At 39.5% G+C, this 19,320-nt stretch overlaps 1 protein-coding gene across 2 annotated transcripts in view; it reads left to right on the top strand.

Moving 5' to 3' along the window:
* frya (furry homolog a (Drosophila)) overlaps positions 1–19,320 on the top strand; it is an 80,508-nt gene that overhangs the window by 18,745 nt on the left and 42,443 nt on the right. For both annotated transcript variants that reach the window (XM_061877303.1, XM_061877304.1), the window contains exons 6-29: positions 3,350–3,429; positions 3,515–3,595; positions 4,292–4,460; positions 5,491–5,583; positions 5,670–5,768; positions 9,361–9,462; positions 9,599–9,702; positions 9,781–9,889; positions 9,958–10,044; positions 10,112–10,283; positions 10,363–10,495; positions 10,568–10,675; positions 11,936–12,182; positions 12,276–12,458; positions 12,529–12,615; positions 14,067–14,326; positions 14,468–14,654; positions 14,813–14,940; positions 15,199–15,256; positions 16,500–16,591; positions 16,666–16,838; positions 17,176–17,336; positions 18,707–18,817; positions 19,085–19,239. In XM_061877303.1, the coding sequence (XP_061733287.1) occupies positions 3,350–3,429; positions 3,515–3,595; positions 4,292–4,460; positions 5,491–5,583; positions 5,670–5,768; positions 9,361–9,462; positions 9,599–9,702; positions 9,781–9,889; positions 9,958–10,044; positions 10,112–10,283; positions 10,363–10,495; positions 10,568–10,675; positions 11,936–12,182; positions 12,276–12,458; positions 12,529–12,615; positions 14,067–14,326; positions 14,468–14,654; positions 14,813–14,940; positions 15,199–15,256; positions 16,500–16,591; positions 16,666–16,838; positions 17,176–17,336; positions 18,707–18,817; positions 19,085–19,239 (3,179 nt within the window). The remainder of the gene's footprint in view (positions 1–3,349; positions 3,430–3,514; positions 3,596–4,291; positions 4,461–5,490; positions 5,584–5,669; positions 5,769–9,360; positions 9,463–9,598; positions 9,703–9,780; positions 9,890–9,957; positions 10,045–10,111; positions 10,284–10,362; positions 10,496–10,567; positions 10,676–11,935; positions 12,183–12,275; positions 12,459–12,528; positions 12,616–14,066; positions 14,327–14,467; positions 14,655–14,812; positions 14,941–15,198; positions 15,257–16,499; positions 16,592–16,665; positions 16,839–17,175; positions 17,337–18,706; positions 18,818–19,084; positions 19,240–19,320) is intronic.

The following is a 19,320-nucleotide window of genomic DNA, read 5'->3' as shown; positions in this document are numbered from 1 at the left end:
CTAATAGTGTGGAAATTGAGTCTAAATACAATATAAAGCCTACTCTGAGCTACACTCTCATTCATCCCCACACACCCACAGGGGGCAGTATATTTAGAGAAGAATTGTTAATTGGCTTGGTTTGAGACTCGACAAAAGCTATTAGTATGGATACTATGATATTATCTTGCTATCCTATCAGCAGCCAGTATGGCCCATACTTGCCAACCTTGAGACCTCCTGGTCGGGGGTGGGGCGGAGGCGTGGTTGGGGCGGGGGTGTAGTTAAGAGGGGAGGAGTATAATTCACCAACTCGAGTATTTCATAGATTAGATTAGATAGTTATTTTTTTATTCCGTCAGGAGAGTTCCTTCAGGAAAATTAAAATTTTCAGCACAATCCCATTCAACATCAGACAAACATTACAGGGAGACAGAACAGGATCGCCGACGGGTCTGCCGGCTTCCAGCGCCCCTTACAAAAAAGATGTGATACAGGTAAACAAGTGGGGGGAATGGGAGAAAAAAATAGAAGATTGAAATAAAATTTTAAAAAAATCGGTCTTAGCCTGGGCCCTGGAGAGGGGGTGCAGACTGAGGCCAGGGGAAAAAAACAACTCATAGACATAGTACACAGCCCTCTCACATGTGTGTAAGAGGGAAACATCAAAGAACACAGAGGACATTAAATACATTAAAGCAGCAGATACAACCAGAATTTTTTTACATACAGCTATGAATAAAAGGTAAAAGAAACATATCCACTGTTGTGGCCTCTGCGGTGTTCCACGCCATCGTCCGCTGGGGTGGAGGGAGCATGGCCAGAGACAGGAGCAGACCCAACAAAGCAACCAAGACAGCCGACTCCACTCCCGGCCAGTGTCCAGTCCGCATGGATGAGCGAGGATACGTCCAAGGAGACTGAGGTGTCCGACACCTGCTCACCCAGTCAATACACCGCAAAGCCTCTCCGTCCCAGCGCTCAGCGCCAGCTCTGCAGCCCTGTCCCCTCATCCGCATCTCCTCCAGTCCCTCCAAACCGACTACGGCGCGGCAGACACCCAGCAGCTGGTCCCCATGGCCAAAAGGCTCCCGGGAGGCAGATCCAGAAGTCCACAAAAAAGCACCACAGAGGTCACGAAAGTGCCACCCCTTGTCACACAGTCCCAAAGAGTCTCGGACCAAAAGGCAAAAAAATATAATAACACATGAAAACAAGAGGGAAACACAAAAGGATGACACAAGAGCACAGAGCTCCTGCCAACAGCAGCCACTACAGCAGCGCCATCTTGGAAAAAAAAAATATATATATATATGTATATATATATGAAATACTTTACTTTCAGTGAATTCTAGCTATATATATTTATTTTATTATATACATAAATAAAATAAATAGTTGAATTTCTGACGGCACCTATCAAATACACAGTAATAAAAATACAGTTGTTCTACTAACTGTACGGTGCTTGCTGGTTACTAAAAAAAAAAACTGTTACCTTTCACTATTTGAGTAACCTTTGTTCTGCCATTTGCGTATTGGCGAGCGATCTCCGAATCTGTGAATATATACCACGGATTTGTTGTAGACATCCGCAAATGAGAACGAGATGTTGCTTCCAGCTATCAGCATAGCCATCTTTGTCTCAGCATAAGTTATACCATCGGCTCTCCATTTTGCGAGGTGACCCATAATACTGGGTTGTGAACGATGCTGCGCTGCAGAGGCTTTGTGCTTCGCTGACCGTTCATGGCTGAGTATATCCGTTCGGCCGCCGTGTTCACTGGAGAAGTCTGTTCTACAAAATTTACAGGCAACATACCATTTCCCCTTCGAACTCTCCTGGATAAACTGAAATTCTTGTTTCCAATCGTTCTGGAACTTGCAAGCGTATTTCTTCATTTTGCTCGTAGACGGTATGATATATTGGGTTGAAGTCAATAACCAGGCGACGTGATGAAGTTAGGTCTCTTTACTGTGGGCTTCAGAACAGAACAATTTCGGGAGTCTCCCGGAAAATCCGGAAGGGTTGGCAAGTATGAGTATGGGTCCACAAAAAATTGATACACATCTGAGTCGTGATATTTTTTCATCCCAATTCTAAACCGATTTCTAATTTTCAAAAATTATAAATAAAAAAACAAAACATTATTTATTTTGTATTTATTGTTAGAATCAATTTAAAAAAATATTTTTTTAGGCCATCGCCATGCAATCAGAAATAGCTTTTTTTCAACATGTAACGAAAGAAACTCAAACTCAACTCAAACCTGTTTTGAAAAACTTACATTATAATCATTATACCAAATAATACATTAAGAGAATCCGTTTGAATTGAGAATCCTGTTGAATCAAAAATCGATTTGGAATTGAATCGTGACCCCAGGAATCAGAATCAGATCGAATCGTTAGATGCCCAAAGAGTCAAAACCTTGCAGCTACTATAGTTAACCGTATAACGTTAAAAAGGTAACAGAACTAACTGAGTTGATCCATTTGCAACACGCATGCACAAACATAATTTCCTGCTGTGCTACTACAGTTTACTTTTTGAGTTAAAACATTCATCACTTTAATTATTAGTGTACAGTACTGTTAAAGCAAGTTTATTTAGTTACAGTACTAATATACTGATATACATACACAATATGCCACCGGAATCAAATCTATGATGAAAATGGTAGCTTCAAATTTGAATGTTCAATAGTGTGGATGGAGAAAAGTTATTTTTATTTTTAAATATTGGTTGTTAATTATTTCATTTTAATTTTGTCTAGAAAAAAAAAAAAGCAGTAAAAATACCTATACTGTGTTTTAGAAAAACTATCGTCAGGTAGGGAATGGAATTTCTTTGACATTTGGTGCATGAGGTTAGCGTTTTAGCTTTTTAACATGAACTGAGTGGCTATTAGCTTGCAAGCTGTTAGGATAGCAAGACAGATAGGTAGATGGATTTTTTGTTTTTATATATTCGTTGAGCTTATTAGCTCAGTTAGTTTAAAATATTAGTTGAGCAGAATATTAGGTTTTGTCCTACAAAATGGTATTACAAGCGAAAACTAGATAATCAAACAGTACTCTAGATGGATCTGTTGTGAGAGGAGAATGCAGTCTGCAGAAGATGATGGAAAGCACTTTTTAACATGAAATAAGTGGCTATTAGCTTGCTCTTGGATAGCAACACAGATAGATAGATGGATTTTTTTTTTTTATATATACATATTTGTAAACTTAGTTAGCTTCAAATATTAGTGAGCCAGACTATTAGGTTTTGTCTTGCAGAGTGGTATTACAAGAGAAGTCTACCTAATCAAACAGTTACCTACTGTTTACGTGTATATGTAAACATGTATTTCTTTTATGTTACTAGATGCCACTGCACCCGGTCCTCGATGGTCTAGTCAATGAGGTCATCAACTTAGCCTTCAAGCACTTCAGATACAAAGAAGGGTAAAAAGCGTTTGACTTTCCCATGTTATGTCTCACTTTTCGCCACCTACTGTACTGTAGGAATGTTTTATTCTTTCTTTTGCAGCTATCACGGTCCTAACACTGGCAACATGCACACTGTAGCTGACCTCTATGCTGAGGTTATTGGCGTATTGGCTCAAACTAAGTGAGTGCTTTTCCCAAACAAAGAGCTGTTATAGTATTATTTTCTGCTATGTGTCCATTAATTTTTAACCGCCCACGGTGCCCTGTTCAGGACACTGGAACGCAGCGCAGGGACAATACGTTTTTGGACAGTATTCCTCCCTCACACCAAACTAGGACTGGAAATTGATGTCTGTCCAGTTGATGTTTTCAGATCATGTGCAGCACGGAACAAAGCTCCTAAAATAGTGACTGGGTTGAGCCGCATGTTGTAGTAAATGAGAAGTTTTGGTCCAAACTTGACCTATTAAATGTTTATAAAGTGTTTTTTCTCAAGTTTGTGTTATAGGACAGTATCAGCAGTTTTGTCCTCACAAAGCCAAGACTCACAGCACTTGATTTTCCCACAAGCACATGTCTGATCCCTTGATACAAATAAGTGTCTATACTTAGTCTCATCTCTGGTTCAATTGGAGCAAAGGATCAGGTGCTGAATTAGCAGCTCATCTTTTGCATGCAGACTCATAGTCTGCTTGTGTAGGGTCGAACTCTAAGGAGGAAGGGGAGGGGTGATATTTTTAGGAGGCATGTGTCCGGGAATAGCGTCTAGGTTCTCTTTGGAATTCTGCCAAGAGATCCAGAAAGTGCCAATTTATCTGACTGGGCCAATGCAAGAGATTCAGTGTGCCTTATATATGACATTTTGCTATTTTCTCAGGTTCCCTGCGGTGAAGAAGAAGTTCATAATGGAGTTGAAGGAGCTAAGACAGAAGGAACAGAGTCCATATGCGGTCCAAAGTACTATCAGCCTCATCATGGGGGTCAAGTTCTTCCGAATTAAGATGTATCCCGTCGAGGATTTTGAAGCTTCTTTTCAGTTCATGCAGGTAGTCCAGACTTCTGAGGGTTCACATGTACATCAGTGTGTTTGAAAATAAATGTTATCACTTTCAGTCATATCTGAAAAAAAGCACAAACACATCAATGAGGAATTAAAGAAAACCACAGGTGTGGTTGTGAACTAACAATGAAGTCTACAGTAGGAAAGGGATTCATAGGGCCACATCCGTTGCGGTTTACGTGACACATGACACGTGACTAATTGGTGGTTGCGCTATCCACTTTAGCCACCACATGGCAGTATAGTGGTAAATATCTTAAAATGTGTTTGACCACAGCGTGAGTTGCTGTGTAAAGTGGTGTTTTCCAGCATTTTCAGCAGACTGCATTTGCCCTCTCAAAAGAGATCCACCTAGGAATGGGTGCGTATGAATCCCTTCCTTACTGTATGCCAAAACATACAGGTGGCACTATAACCCCCAACTGTAGTAAGCCAATTAAATGCCCGATGAAAGTCAAATATCACAAACACAGAATGGTGAATTGTGCCAAAAATGACAGGAAACCCAAATTATTTGTGGTGCCGAAAAAAATCTATTCACTTCCGAATCACGATTCTTATTTATTATGGTTAGAAATGTATTCAATATTTTCAAGAATTAATTTAAAAAATGTTTTTCAGGCCATCCCCAAGCTTACTCAAGTCATACGTCCGCAGCAGATAGGAGATTTTGTAACCTGTAACCTGTTTTGAAATGTTTTATAGTCATTGATATACCTAATAATGTAATGCGAAAAACAAGAATCAAGATTTAATTGTGAATCGAATCGTCACCCCAAAAATCGAAATCAAATTGAATTTTGAGTGGTAAGATTCACATCTCTAATAATTATAAGGCTGTTTAGGCCAATCAGATGCCTGAAGAAAGTCGTATCTGGAAAGGCGCAAAAACAAAAACAAAGAAAAACATCTTCGCATTTGGATATTAAAAAAATAATATCATTAGAAGTTAAGGTGCCAGCAATGACTTCTATATAAAAGAAAATACTAAATTGCACTAAATGTGTTCTTTGCAGGAATGTGCCCAGTACTTCCTGGATGTTAAGGACAAGGACATAAAACATGCCCTAGCTGGGCTTTTTGTGGAAATTTTGGTTCCTGTTGCAGCGGTAAGTTCCCCATTGCAGTATTGTCATATGGTTTTATTATTATCATGTTTGGTGGACATGTTTGCAACATGCATCATCCACTGCAGGCGGTGAAGAATGAAGTGAACGTGCCCTGCTTGAGGAACTTCGTGGACAGCTTGTACGACACAACCCTCGACCTGTCTGCAAGGAAAAAGCACTCACTGGTTAGTTAACAGCTGCAAGCAAACACACATATTACATGGCTCATGGAGATGTTTAATTTTGTCTCTCCAATTCTTTAAAACATGCATGGATTTCCTCAAGGTTATGCTTGTGCAATGTTCTCTTGTAACATGAGTGTCCTTATTAAAAAGCAAAAACTGTATCTACTAAACCCGTTACCATTTGAGTTGGGAATTTGATCGATTGATTGATTGATTGATCAATACTTTTATTAGTAGATTGCACAGGAAATTGTGTTAGCGGTAAATAAAAACAGAATACAATGATTTGCAAATCCTTTTCAACCCATATTTAATTGAATGCAATACAAAGACAAGATATTTAGTGTTCAAAATCATAATTTTTTTTTTTTTGCAAATAATAATTAACTTAGAATTTCATGGCTGCAACACTTGCCAAAGTAGTTGGGAAAGGGCATGTTCACCACTGTGTTATATCACCTTTTCTTTTAACAACACTCAATAAACGTTTGGGAACTGAGGAAACTAATTGTTGAAGCTTAGAAAATGGAATTCTTTCCCATTCTTGTTTTATGTAGAGCTTCAGTCGTTCAACAGTCCAGGGTCTCCGCTGTCGTATTTTATGCTTCATACATTTTCAATGGGAGACAGCTGTTTTTATACCCAATCATGGCACCCACCTGTTCTCAATTAGCCTGCACACCTGTGGGATGTTTCAAATAAGTGTTTGATGAGCATTCCTCAACTTTATAAGTATTTATTTCCGCCTTTCCCAACTTCTTTGTCACGTGTTGCTGGCATCAAATTCTAAAGTTAATGATTATTAGCACAAAAAAAATGTTTGTCAGTTTGAACATCAAATATGTTGTCTTTGTAGCATATTCAACTGAATATGGGTTGAAAAGGAAAATGATTTGCACATCATTGTATTCTGTTTATATTTACATCTAACAAAATTTCCCAACTCATATGGAAACGGAGTTTGTAAAATGCTGCCTTTAAGAAGGTAATAAAGGAATGGGACAGGAAGGCACCAATTTTGGCAAACCCTAGGATAGCTATGTGAGCTTGAGTGCTAACATTACACTGACATTTTCCCAGCAACATCATGCGAGGTAAACATATTTGCTGACGAAAAACAAAAGGGTTTAACCTAGAGCTCAGACCTACTTTTGTTCCTAATAGCGTGGAAAATTTTAGGATATATTGTGAAATCTGTTTTTTTTTCACAGTGGAACTTTGATTTACAAACTTTATCAGCGCTTAAACAGGGTCCATAAATAGAAAAGTTTGTATATTTAAGCACATTTCCCCATAAGGAACAATGTTGATATGAATAACATGAATTCCAGCCTTGACAAAAATCCATATTTTAGTAAATGTTTGTACACTTTAAACACAAAATAAAGCGCTGTACAGTGCTCTATATCATACGATCATAACAAGTTTGTATGGATCAACCTTTCCTTTATTAACAAAGCCAAAAACCAGATGAACTTTCCTCAATTGCAGCTGCCCTTTCAACACGCACTACCAGAGTGTCTTGAGCCCCGAGGTGCACTCACAGTTTAAAATCACATAACTCCTTAACTTTAACAAAATAAAATCCACTTTATCTTGTTGATGAATCTTCCTGGCGTGAAGCGGAAGGGAGGGTGATGTCGGTGGGAGGCTCTGTCGTACAAGATTTTGTATACTTCCTGAATGTTTCACAATACACATTGCTTGTCCTCTGCTTTCTTTAGAGTCAGGTTGAGCTAGCAAAACTGGAAACATTTTCTAAAAAGGTTAAAAAGCAGTGAAAAATCAACAAAGTGGCACCGAGCACAGTGGCTAACATCTGCAACAATGAGTTGACAATCAATGAGCACCGGAGATTGATCAGACCGCCCACGATACATGTGTGGCTGGGCACAGAATGGCTGCGCTGCGAGGTACACAACAGGTGAATGAAATATTTTTACACTGAAACAAGGTTCATATACCAACGCATATTTTATCCGGCCTGTAATTCGTAAATATAAAATGTTTGTACAATGAGGAGTTCATACATCGAGGTTCCACTACAAAGCTGTCCTCTGTGAAATGGTGGGTGTATAGCAGGGCTATTCAACTTGCGGCCTGGGGGCCAAATCCGGCCCTGGAATGACATCATTCTCAAATCAAATCAAACTTTACTTACACATCGTTTTTTCCAAACATAAAAGAAATGCAACGCAAAGTGTTTTGCAAACTTAAAAACAATACCCCGATGAACCAGATCCCCCATTCTCACACACACACGCACGGACACAAATACCATACACACATATGCAACTATATGAAAAAATTAATGCATGGCTGAGTACAGAGGAGTCAAGTGAGTAAACACTGGCCCCAGGGAACATGCTTTATCAGTATCATGGAGTATCGTGCTTTAAACCCTGCTTCAAAAAGCTGTACACTGCAACACATGCTCATTGTAGCCATTGATGCTGACTTTCTCATGTTTATTTCAACAACAAAAAAAAATCAAAACAAATTGTTGCATTCATTTTTGTTTTGTTGGTTAAAGTCTTTTATATATTCTGCTCCTGAGTTAATGTTACTTATCCCTTTGAATTATTATTTATTGAGTTTATTGTATTTTATTTTTTAATATCAAATAGGTCAAGTCTGTTAAAAACTGTCTATAGTTGAAATAATGATTTTTTTTTTTTTTTTTCGGGAAAATTGACTCACTAAATAGACTAAACAACAATGTTTACAAAATATTTTTTGTTTTTGAGTTGATCAATTTTACTTTCGTCTTTTTTTGTTTTCTTTAATGTTAATAAAGATACAATGTTATTTGTGTTTACAATTTTTTGGACAAATGATACTATTTATTAAAGCGGTGAATCTTTGGGCACCACATAATGTGATTTGATTCGATTCTTGGGGAAAAAGATTTGATTAAGAATATTTTTTTTAATTTAAACTATTCTATATCCGAAATTAATACTTTTTTAATAACATTGGATGCCAGTTCGATGATTAAGTACATTCCTCCATAAAATAGATGAACAGCTCTGATAAGTTTTTTTATTATTTAAAATAAAATTGTTTTTGTTTTATAAAATTCTACCCAAACATGTAATAAAGACAACTACTGTTAAGGCAGTGCTCCTCAATTGTCATATTCTGGTACGGAAAAAAAAGCACAAAGCAAAAAAGGTCACACTCGACCCCGCTGGCATCGCACCCTGCCCTCAAGGAGATCCCGCCCCGCTATTAGAGAAGAACTGTGTTAAAACAACAAGAGAAATATCCAACACTTCTCTTTTCTAAAGTAATTATGTAAAGTAAATATGGAAATCCACATCAACAATATGATTTACTTGAGTGGCTGGAGAGGACAGATTAAAAAATAAATAACAATACTTTTTTTTTTTTTTTAATCGATTAAAAATCTTTGAAATACAAATCGTGATTCATTAAAAAATATATATATATTTTTGAAAGAGTCGTCAGAAAGTGGGGGTGTGCAAAATGTTTTCTTCTCCCTAAAACGGCTTACCATAAATAATTGAGTGGCGCTACATTAAAGCAATGCAATCTATGCTCAAAGAACATTTGTTTACCCCCAAAACAGGCTTTTTATCCCCTAGTGACGTGCCTGCTGTGTGTCAGCCAGAAGCAGTTCTTCCTCAACCGATGGCATGTCTTCCTCAACAACTGCCTCTCAAATCTGAAGGTAACTTAATGCAAGTTTTTCCCAAATTGTTCCCACCATTTTGGTAGCAAAGAATTGTTCAAAAAGTCTCAGTAGGACAAAACATTAAGACCTTCCTGCCTTTAATTCCACACTAATGAATGTTGTCATGTTGCAGAGTCGAAACCCTAAGATGGCTCGTGTGGCACTGGAGTCTCTGTATCGCCTGCTGTGGGTTTACATGATCAGAATAAAATGTGAGAGCAACACCGCGACGCAAGGGTAAGTGTCAGTTCTTCCTCAAAACTCTTATTGCCAGTGTTATTATTTACAGCTTCTCTTCTGTCTTTTTCCATGCAGTCGGCTCAACACTATCATAACAACACTTTTCCCCAAAGGATCTCGCAGTGTGCTACCAAGAGACATGCCTCTCAACATCTTTGTCAAAATTATACAGTTTATTGCACAGGTAAACTATTCCACATGAGTTTGTAACAACTATAACAACTAAGTATCCTAATAAACTTTTCATTACAGGAAAGACTTGATTTTGCCATGAAAGAAATTATTTTTGATCTTTTGTGTGTCGGAAAACCGGCTAAAGCCTTCAGTCTCAATCCAGAGGTACCTATCTAATGTTTGAAATATTTGTAAAAAAACACAGCTTAGAACTAAATTTTATTATCTACAGAGAATGAATATTGGTCTGAGAGCATTCCTGGTCATAGCCGACAAACTCCAGCAGAAGGACGGCGAGCCCCCGATGCCCAACACGGGTTGCACATTGCCCTCAGGGAACACGCTGCGAGTAAAGAAGACATACCTGAGCAAAACGCTGACAGACGAAGAGGCCAAAGTCATTGGTGAGGGAGTCTTGATTGCAGCCAGGAATGTTTAAAATGCTCACTTTTAATCTAAGCTTTTGTTGTACATCCCCCACAGGGATGTCCCAGTATTACTATCATGTGCGTAAGGCTATTGATAACATACTGAGACACCTGGACAAGGAGGTGGGACGCTGCATGATGATGACTAATGCACAGATGCTGAACAAGGAGCCTGAGGACATGATCACGTATGTACAAAATGCCGCAACGCCAACTATAAATGTTGCCTCCATTGTTGTAATTTACTTACGCTATTGCAGAGGTGAAAGGAAGCCCAAGATTGATTTGTTCAGGACGTGCGTCGCTGCCATCCCTCGCATGCTGCCTGACGGGATGTCTAAGACAGAGCTCATAGATCTGCTCTCACGGTGAGAGAATGTCTTATATGTCCAGTAAGCCCTTGTTTATCACTATTAATTGGTCCTGAACCTCCATCCATCCATTTTCTACTGCTTGTCCCTTTTTTTGGGGTCGCGGGGGGTGCTGAAGCCTATCTCAGTTGCATTCGGGTGGAAGGCGGGGTACACCCAGAACAAGTCGCCACCTCATCACATGGCCAACACATATAGACAGACAACATTCACACTCACATTCACACACTAACTTCAATTTAGTGTTGCCAATCAACCTATCCCCAGGTGCATGTCTTTGGAAGTGGGAGGAAGCCGGAGTACCCGCAGGGAACCCAAGCAGTCATAGGGAAAACATGCAAACTCCACACAGAAAGATCCCGAGCCTGGGATTGAACCCAGGATTACTCAGGACCTTCGTATTGTGAGGCACATGCACTAACCCCTGTTCCACCGTGCGGGCCTTGGTTCTGGAAACAAAGCACCAAAGGATGGCCAATGAGATAAAGTCAGACCTGAGGGATAGGTCATGACATAGCTCTATTTTACCATAAATTACAGTTCATCAATCAAGGCGCTGCATTATGTAAAACATTATATCAAATTAGAGTTCATGATTAATTAATAACAAATATGTATTATTTTGAAAAATATTTTTTTGTTTTTTTTTTGTTTTTTTTAATTCTTGATTAATAAGTCTTGTTTTTTTATAGTTATTTTTTAATGTATATTTAGTGTTAATCATTCCATGTTTTGTTCAGATCAGTTACTTACAAAAGAACAAATTAAATTACAGCAAATATGGACATAAACATCAACAATATGATTTGCTTAAGTAGCTGGATGGGACATAAAAAAAGAACAAATTCAAGTTTGGTGCAAATCTGGATAAAGTGCATATATAGTACAGTCCACCCAAAACCAAATTGCAGGAAACATATCCTTCTCCGTGAACAGGAAGTGGGTTGCTAATTAGCAAACAGAAGTACAAATATTACTTTTTTCCACTTCTATCAACACTTGGACCATGGGTGTCCAAACATTTTTTGCGTACTTAAAAATTTAAGGATGCCGGGGTCGCTTTGATATACTTTGTTTGTTTATAGATGCCAATGTTGGTCAATAAATGCTAAGCTATAAGAAACCAAACAGAAGAGACATCCAACCAAAAAAAGGGGATAAACCTTTTAGTTTTTCGTGTAATATCAAATAAAATATTTTGTCATTTATAAATTAATTTTTACTTTCAGAATAAAACCGGGCTTCTTTCTCTTACAGCTTGACGATCCACATGGATGATGAGCTCCGACTCATAGCCCAGAATTCCTTACAAAGCCTGCTGGTGGATTTCGCGGACTGGCGCGACGACGTCCTGTTCGGATTTGTCAACTTTGTGTTGCGTGAGGTCCAAGACACCCACCAGAGCCTGTTGGATTCGTCACTCAAACTGCTGCTGCAACTGCTCACACAGTGGAAACTCACAGTGGCGGCCCCGGGGAAGGTCGCTAAGATACACACTGCTGAGGTGCGTGCGGCCATCATCGTTATCCCGTCAATACGAAAGCATCATTTGAGATCGTCTTCCTGAGCTGGATAGTTTTTTCGTCTTATCTCACAGCTGCTGCAGACAAGTTCCAATGCAAAGATGGCTTCAGAGCGCGGCCCTCACACCGCCGTTCTGCATGCCGTAGAAGGTCTGGCCCTCATGCTGCTCTGCTCTTGTCAGCTCAGCACACGGAGGCTCGCCATCGCCGTCCTCAAAGAGATCCGCAGCCTCTTTACGGTCATCGGGCAGTCTGAGGTACAGATGGAAATGAGGTGACGTTTGGTTGTTGAGTTGAGCCAACTTTGCTGTCCTTTGACATCTGCAGGACGATGATAAACCAATGATTGAGGTCATGGACCAGCTCAGCCCTGTGATACTCGAGAGCTTAGTCAATGTTGCTGTCTCCGACACAGTAAGTGAGGCATGATCTGAGATAAACTTTCATCATATTCCCCTTTAAAGTAAAATGCCCTGCCATTTCAAATGCCTTTGAATATATACTACCTTCTAATACAGATTTTTTTCAAAGTTTTATCATCATTAAACAAATTAAGTTCCAACGCAAAACAGATATCTCAATTTTCCTCCATTTTCTGAGCTTTTCTTGAAGCAGCCATCCTGTGTTGCAATTGAATCGTTTCTAAACATAATTTAGTAATATATGTGATATTTTGATAATTTTTTTAAAATGTTGTACAAATTTTGCAGCAAAAACAGGTAACTCCAAACGTTTCTTTGCAAAAAGAAGTTAAGCAATCTTATATGGTGCCAGCCTGGCCATAAAAATTAATGAAAACAGATCTGTTTTTTTTAGGGTGAAGCTTATTCAATCACTGTAATGAATTAATTTCATCCAAAAAAGCACCTTTTAAAGGTGATCCCTGGACAGGGTGTTTGGGGTTTACATTGACAGCTGCATCACGGGACAACAACAGCAGAGTAAACACACGACTCGACCTTTCTTGCTCACGATCTGGTCAGATTTATCAGGGCAGGCGAGGGCACCACACGCTCACATCAAAGTTACTCATTATTGATGCTTTAATTTAGTTACAATCATGGCAAAAGATACACAAAGCGAGCGGACATCGGCGTTGATGGTGGATGACGTCATCAAATTTGGATGCACTGATTGATTCTGATGGATTTGTCTTGTCACAAAAACAGCAGGGCAATTGTCGCTTTCTGAAGTAAACAGAATATTGAACAGTGAAATGTGAAATATATGTTGCTTTCGTGGAAAATTTGGTTTTACCTCCTATTTACTATTAAGTGATACGAACAGCTTATAATCGGCGGAATGCCATTTATCGTTTTTTGCACCTGAAGTCTTCAAAAACTTTATGTTGATAGCAGTCAAGTTTTTCCAACCAATCTTGCTCAAGTTGTACACACAAGTGCTTGTCAGTGCCCTCAAGCTCTTTAGCAAATTTAGTGATGATTCAATTAAACAGCCTAAAGTTACAGCGGCGTTCATTTGTAGAGTGCATTGAGCTGTATAAGAAATTTCAAATTAGTTTGACTGATGGACGGGGTCAACTTTTGGGGTTTAATAATAGCGCCACCATATGTTGTATTTGTATATACTGTGTAGTATGTAAATACAGTACAAATGTTCGCCCTTTTGTGTGCAGCGGTTTAGGTATAGAAGTAGTAGCTTACACATGAAATACATTTCACAAATCCTTTATGATCCATAAGTAGCTTGCTAACTAACAGACCGATGAATAATCAAACAAAAAATGCTAATGATGTTTTACTTTTTGTAACTCTTGTTGGAGGTGTGTAATAATTACTTGAAACAAAAATCCTTTGCTTTGCCTTAAAGAAGCAACTAAAAGTTGACCTTGTTTTGCCCATCAGGCTAACACATCCGCTGGCCACCACGTAGACCTTCAGTGGCTGGTGGAGTGGAACGCCCGGCTCGTCAACAGTCATTACGACATCCGCAGCCCCACGCACGTTTGGATCTTGGCGCAGTCGGTGAAGGACCCATGGGTGGTGTGCATGTACAGCCTTCTCCGGCAGGACCACCTGCCCAAACACTGCCCTACAGCCCTCAGCTACGCGTGGCCCTATGTCTTCACTCGAATGCAGATGCTCATGCCTGTGGTGGACCCCAAGTAAGTTTGCTTGAAACACCTACACTAGACAATGTGTCTGTATACTGTATTTGTAATAAATTGCAACTTCTCCTTATATATTAAACTGTTGCTATAAACAACTCAGATCTCTCAATATGTTCTATCACTTTGCATTTCCAGTAATCTGGTCAATGCAAAGAAAACTAGCACGTCCGGTGGCACTGACAACTACGTAACCCTATGGAGAAACTACTTGATCCTTTGCTTTGCTGTGGCCAAGCCCAGCGTCATGAGCCCCGGCCACCTGAGAGCGTCGACATCTGAGATCACGACGGCCACGCCCGACAGCGCCGTGGGCTACGATAAGGTAGCAAGATTCCTTTTATGCTTTGTCCCTTGGTATCAGGAGTAAGATATCAAATTAGTTAGGATCAGTTACACGGCTGCAACATGTTTATCCGCTGTTCTGGTTGTTCAGGTAGTCATTAAGCAAATGTAAAGTAATGTTGTGGTTTGATGTCTCAGGTGGTCGCAGGTTGTCCGTCTGTTGCTTGGCTCCTCAAGCAGTTGGTTCCACTCATGAGGGCTGAGAGTGTGGAGCTGACAGAATCGTTGGTTCTGGGCTTTGGCCGCACCAATTCCCTCGTCTTCAGGTATTTCCGTCAAAAACAGTACAACCGAAGTCAGAACGCATTTCATAGTTTTTTTTAAGTAATTAAAGCATACTGACCTCTATTTGTGTGGATTTAAATGTGGGGCAAGCAGAGGATTACTGTGATGCTTTGTTGTTATTTATTGTAGCGTCTAACATATTTTAGGCTAATTGCTTTTTGTTGATTAAAAACTTATAATAATATATACGCTGTTGATTGGCACAGTGACTGCTGGTTGACATATGTGTCTGGGTGCAGGGAACTTGTGGAGGAACTTCATCCACTAATGAAAGAGGCACTGGAAAGAAGACCAGAGGTTGTTTGTTTTCATTTTAAGCACAGTCTCTAATTATAACTGTTTATTTACCTATTCCGTGAAAACTTCAATTTCTTTTAACTTAACAATGGTTTGGAATGCATGAAAAGTGGGATGGAAAATAACCACATTGTCATTTATTTGTACGAATACTGCACAAAAGCAGCAACAGAACCAACATTTTTAAAAACGCTAATTGGTAAGCCAGCATTAATACTGCTAATGTAATACAAATTGTGTCTTACCTTCACTGTAGGCCAAAGTGAACCAAATCAGATTTTTTTCTAAATCTGATTTGCTCCAGCTGACTGTTTAGTTTAAAAGTAAAATGTGATATTTATCACTCCCGCACACAGGCCTCAATGCAGCCCTAATGGGGCCCTGACGACACTTGCATGCACAGTTCGATACATTGAAAACAAAGAAAGTGGACCGGATTCCATAAATGAACATTGAGGCCGCGACTATCTAACTAACATGGACGCCAAAGATCAGCGTGTTGGTGGGTTTGTGTCGTGGCTGTTGTGTAGAGCAAGGAAGCAAATGTTGGAGAAGAACTGCAGTGTTAATTGCATTGCCGCTAACGCGGATGACGTAGCTTGAGCAAAGAGCAAATAAAAGTCACAAAAATGTTGCATTGGCAAAAGATTCCAAACTCTTTCAGACTACCTCATGATGTGGCCCAAATCTAATGGGAAAATATAGGATTTGAAGCAGCACTTTCAAGTGTTTACAATGGCAAAAATATCCGATCGGTGTCTATTGAGGGTACAAAAAATAAGATTTGGTGTCAAGTGTAAACGGAGCCCTTGTTTAACATTTATAGCTGAGTACCAAAACTGTCATTTTTCAGCTCACACAAAGGGAAATAAATCCTCTGGGTGCCAACTAGGCTTTAGACTTAGACTTAGACAAACTTTAATGATCCACAAGGGAAATTGTTAAACACAATACTTTAAATGCAGACTCTGCCATCTTGTGCAGATAATTAAAAAAAAAAACTACACCAAGAGGTCGCCTACAGCCACAGCAGCTATGCCTCTATATTTTGACCCGGCAACAACAAGAGATTTGGTAGTTAATTTAAAAGAGGGCTTAAAAAGAGAATGTACAGTAAGATCAGAGCATCTAATAATTTTTGTGCCTCACTCTTCCCTTCCTTATTTTCAATAAAAGCACGTACCTACATAGGTTTCTCATGTCATTATGGATCGTTCTCAATAATTAATAATAATTTCTATAGAACAAGAAGCGGCGCGAACGTCGGGACCTTCTGCGACTTCAGCTATTGCGCATCTTTGAGCTGCTTGCTGATGCTGGCGTCATCAGTGACAGGTCTGTGCATCTGGCAGAATGTTATTTAAGAAAATGTCATACCTGAGCGCTGAATTATCTGCCCGTGTTTTTAGTACAAACGGTGCTCTTGAACGTGACACCCTCGCCCTCGGCGCTCTCTTCTTGGAGTACGTGGATCTGACCCGGATGCATTTAGAAGCTGAGAATGATAAAGACGCAGAGATTCTAAAGGACATCCGAGCTCACTTCAGCGCCATGGTAGCCAACCTCATCCAGTGTGTGCCAGGTAGTCGCACACATCGCACACTTATAACAGCAGTTAATGATTAAATGTTGCTATGCCTTGATAAGTCTTTATTAGAATGGTTGACAATTCCTTTTATTTATCTTAGTACCAATGTTTTTATGTTTTTTATGTGTCATTATGAATTTACACTAAATGAGTTTGCTTGCAATTTCGTTGTGCAATGTTCAATGACAATAAATATATATTCAATTCTATTTTGGGACACTAACATCTCATAATTGAATGGAAATTTCAATTTCAGTAGTAAAATGTTTTGGATACTTTTAACAATTAGATGAGTGCACATATAAGAGCTAGACTTGTTTTCCCTCCATAGTGCACCACAGGCGCTTCCTGTTTCCACAACAAAGCCTACGGCATCATCTCTTCATCCTCTTCAGCCAGTGGGCAGGCCCCTTCAGCATCATGTTCACCCCTTTGGACCGCTACAGTGACAGAAATCACCAGATCAAAAGATATCAGTACTGTGCCTTGAAGGTAAACATATATTTATATATACTTATCTGCTGAGATCCCTAATAACAAGTACAAAATAGCGCGTGAAAACCAATACATTGCACTTATTATTAGGGGTTGCGTCGCAGGTGATTAACTAAGACTGTATGCGCAATAGATAACATGAAAGTGATGAATCGAAGTGATGAAGGCCACCCTATTTAAATGAGGTTTTGGCAGGTACTATAACTGGCACTATGGAGACAGTCATTTATTGAACGTCCATGGCATCATGCTCCAAGCCTTGTTGTTTTACATTTTGTGGAACATGCAACCGTCTCAAGAACCCACATTTTAGCACACCAAGGTGCACTTTTGAACACAGACACAGCAATGGTGGAAAGTTCCAAACACAATAAAATGTGTTTGAGTTTTTGTTTGTATTTGAGACATTTTAATTTATTTTGATGATTGCTGGCTTCAAATCATATTTTGGGTCATTTTTTCTTGCCACAATGACTGCAATCATTTGTGGGGTAACTGTGCCAATTTGCACGTATCTTCCAAACGTGCTAAATAAAGACGCAAAAACAGCAACCGTACACATTTCAGGCTTGATAAATCACATTGCGGCCAGCTAAATGATTACATTTGGATTTCCTTGTTCCAGTATTGTGGGCGATCTGATATATTCTGCATATTGATGAAAGCGAACATGCTGAATGGAATGTGCTCTTTATTTTTCTCATTTAAGAGACACAAACCTTAGTAGATCAGCTTTGCGCACGATGCCAAGTTTGCTTGTGTTTTAATACAGGCTAAATTTTAGTAGATCAGGCCCACAATCTCAGTCATGTCTTTCTGAGAAAAACAAACACATTTCTAATTCGATGAATGTAGAGCTGACATGTGTTCCCTTTTGATTCCAATTAGGTTTCTGGAGTTGTTTAATTTGACCAGTTACATGAATAAATCCACATTTATTTTTGCTATTTTGTCTAATTCGACAAAGTCAAAAAAACGTAGTTTCTCCCACTTCTTGTGTTCAACAAGCCACTAAACATTCCCTGGTTCCAGTTCTTGGTTCGATTCCGTCATCCGCCATCCGGGTCGGTGCCATTGTGTCCTTGGGCAAAACACTTCAACCACCTTTCTCCCAGTGCCACCCACACTGGTTTAAATGTAGCTTACCACCACAATTAAAATGTTTGGGTTTCCCAATTTAAAGCACTTTGAGACAATTGTGAAAAAGCGCTTTATAATTATAATTAATTAATTCATTCAACTGAGTCTCAAAATACATGGGCAATATGGCATGTACTTGCAGTATTTATGCATGCATTTATTTGCTTTAGGTTAATAAAACCTTTAGTACGAGTAAAAACATCATCCATTCCTTTTGGTTGTTGCAGGCCATGTCTGCTGTTCTCTGCTGTGGCCCGGTCTTCGACAATGTGGGTCTCTCTCCAGATGGATACCTGTACAAGTGGCTGGACAACATTTTAGCTTGCCAGGACCAGCGGGTGCGTGTCCAAATGTTTGCCTTCCCAGGACATTAAGACTAAGTCAATGTTTGTCTCATAAAAGCATATCTTCTCGATAAGATAAAGCATATGCATGGTCATTGTCTACATTCAACTTCACCAATGTTCTGCACCCCATGATGTTGATGCACAAATATCAATTAGACATAGCTACTACAGTACTTGCAAGTTTGAATTCATGATTGGCTACTTTAGCTACATCCTTTCTTACGTTCTATACGGATACGTTGTCCTGTCATGACTCAGGTGCACCAGCTTGGATGTGAAGTCATCATTCTGCTCCTGGAGCTCAACGCAGACCAGGTCAACCTCTTCAACTGGGCTGTAGATCGCTGCTACACAGGCTCCTACCAGCTGGCCTCAGGCTGCTTCAAAGCCATTGCGACAGTGTGTGGCAGCAGGTGCAAGAAAAACCTCTGCATGGCATTATTGCAACGCTACTACTGTCTGTGTCGATAAATGCTGGAGGTTTTTCATGTTTT

This window comes from Nerophis ophidion, linkage group LG18 (genome assembly GCF_033978795.1).
Source record: "Nerophis ophidion isolate RoL-2023_Sa linkage group LG18, RoL_Noph_v1.0, whole genome shotgun sequence".
NCBI lineage: Eukaryota > Metazoa > Chordata > Actinopteri > Syngnathiformes > Syngnathidae > Nerophis > Nerophis ophidion.
The sequence above is the reverse complement of the archived record's forward strand: the minus strand, read 5'-3'. Positions and strand labels throughout refer to the sequence as shown.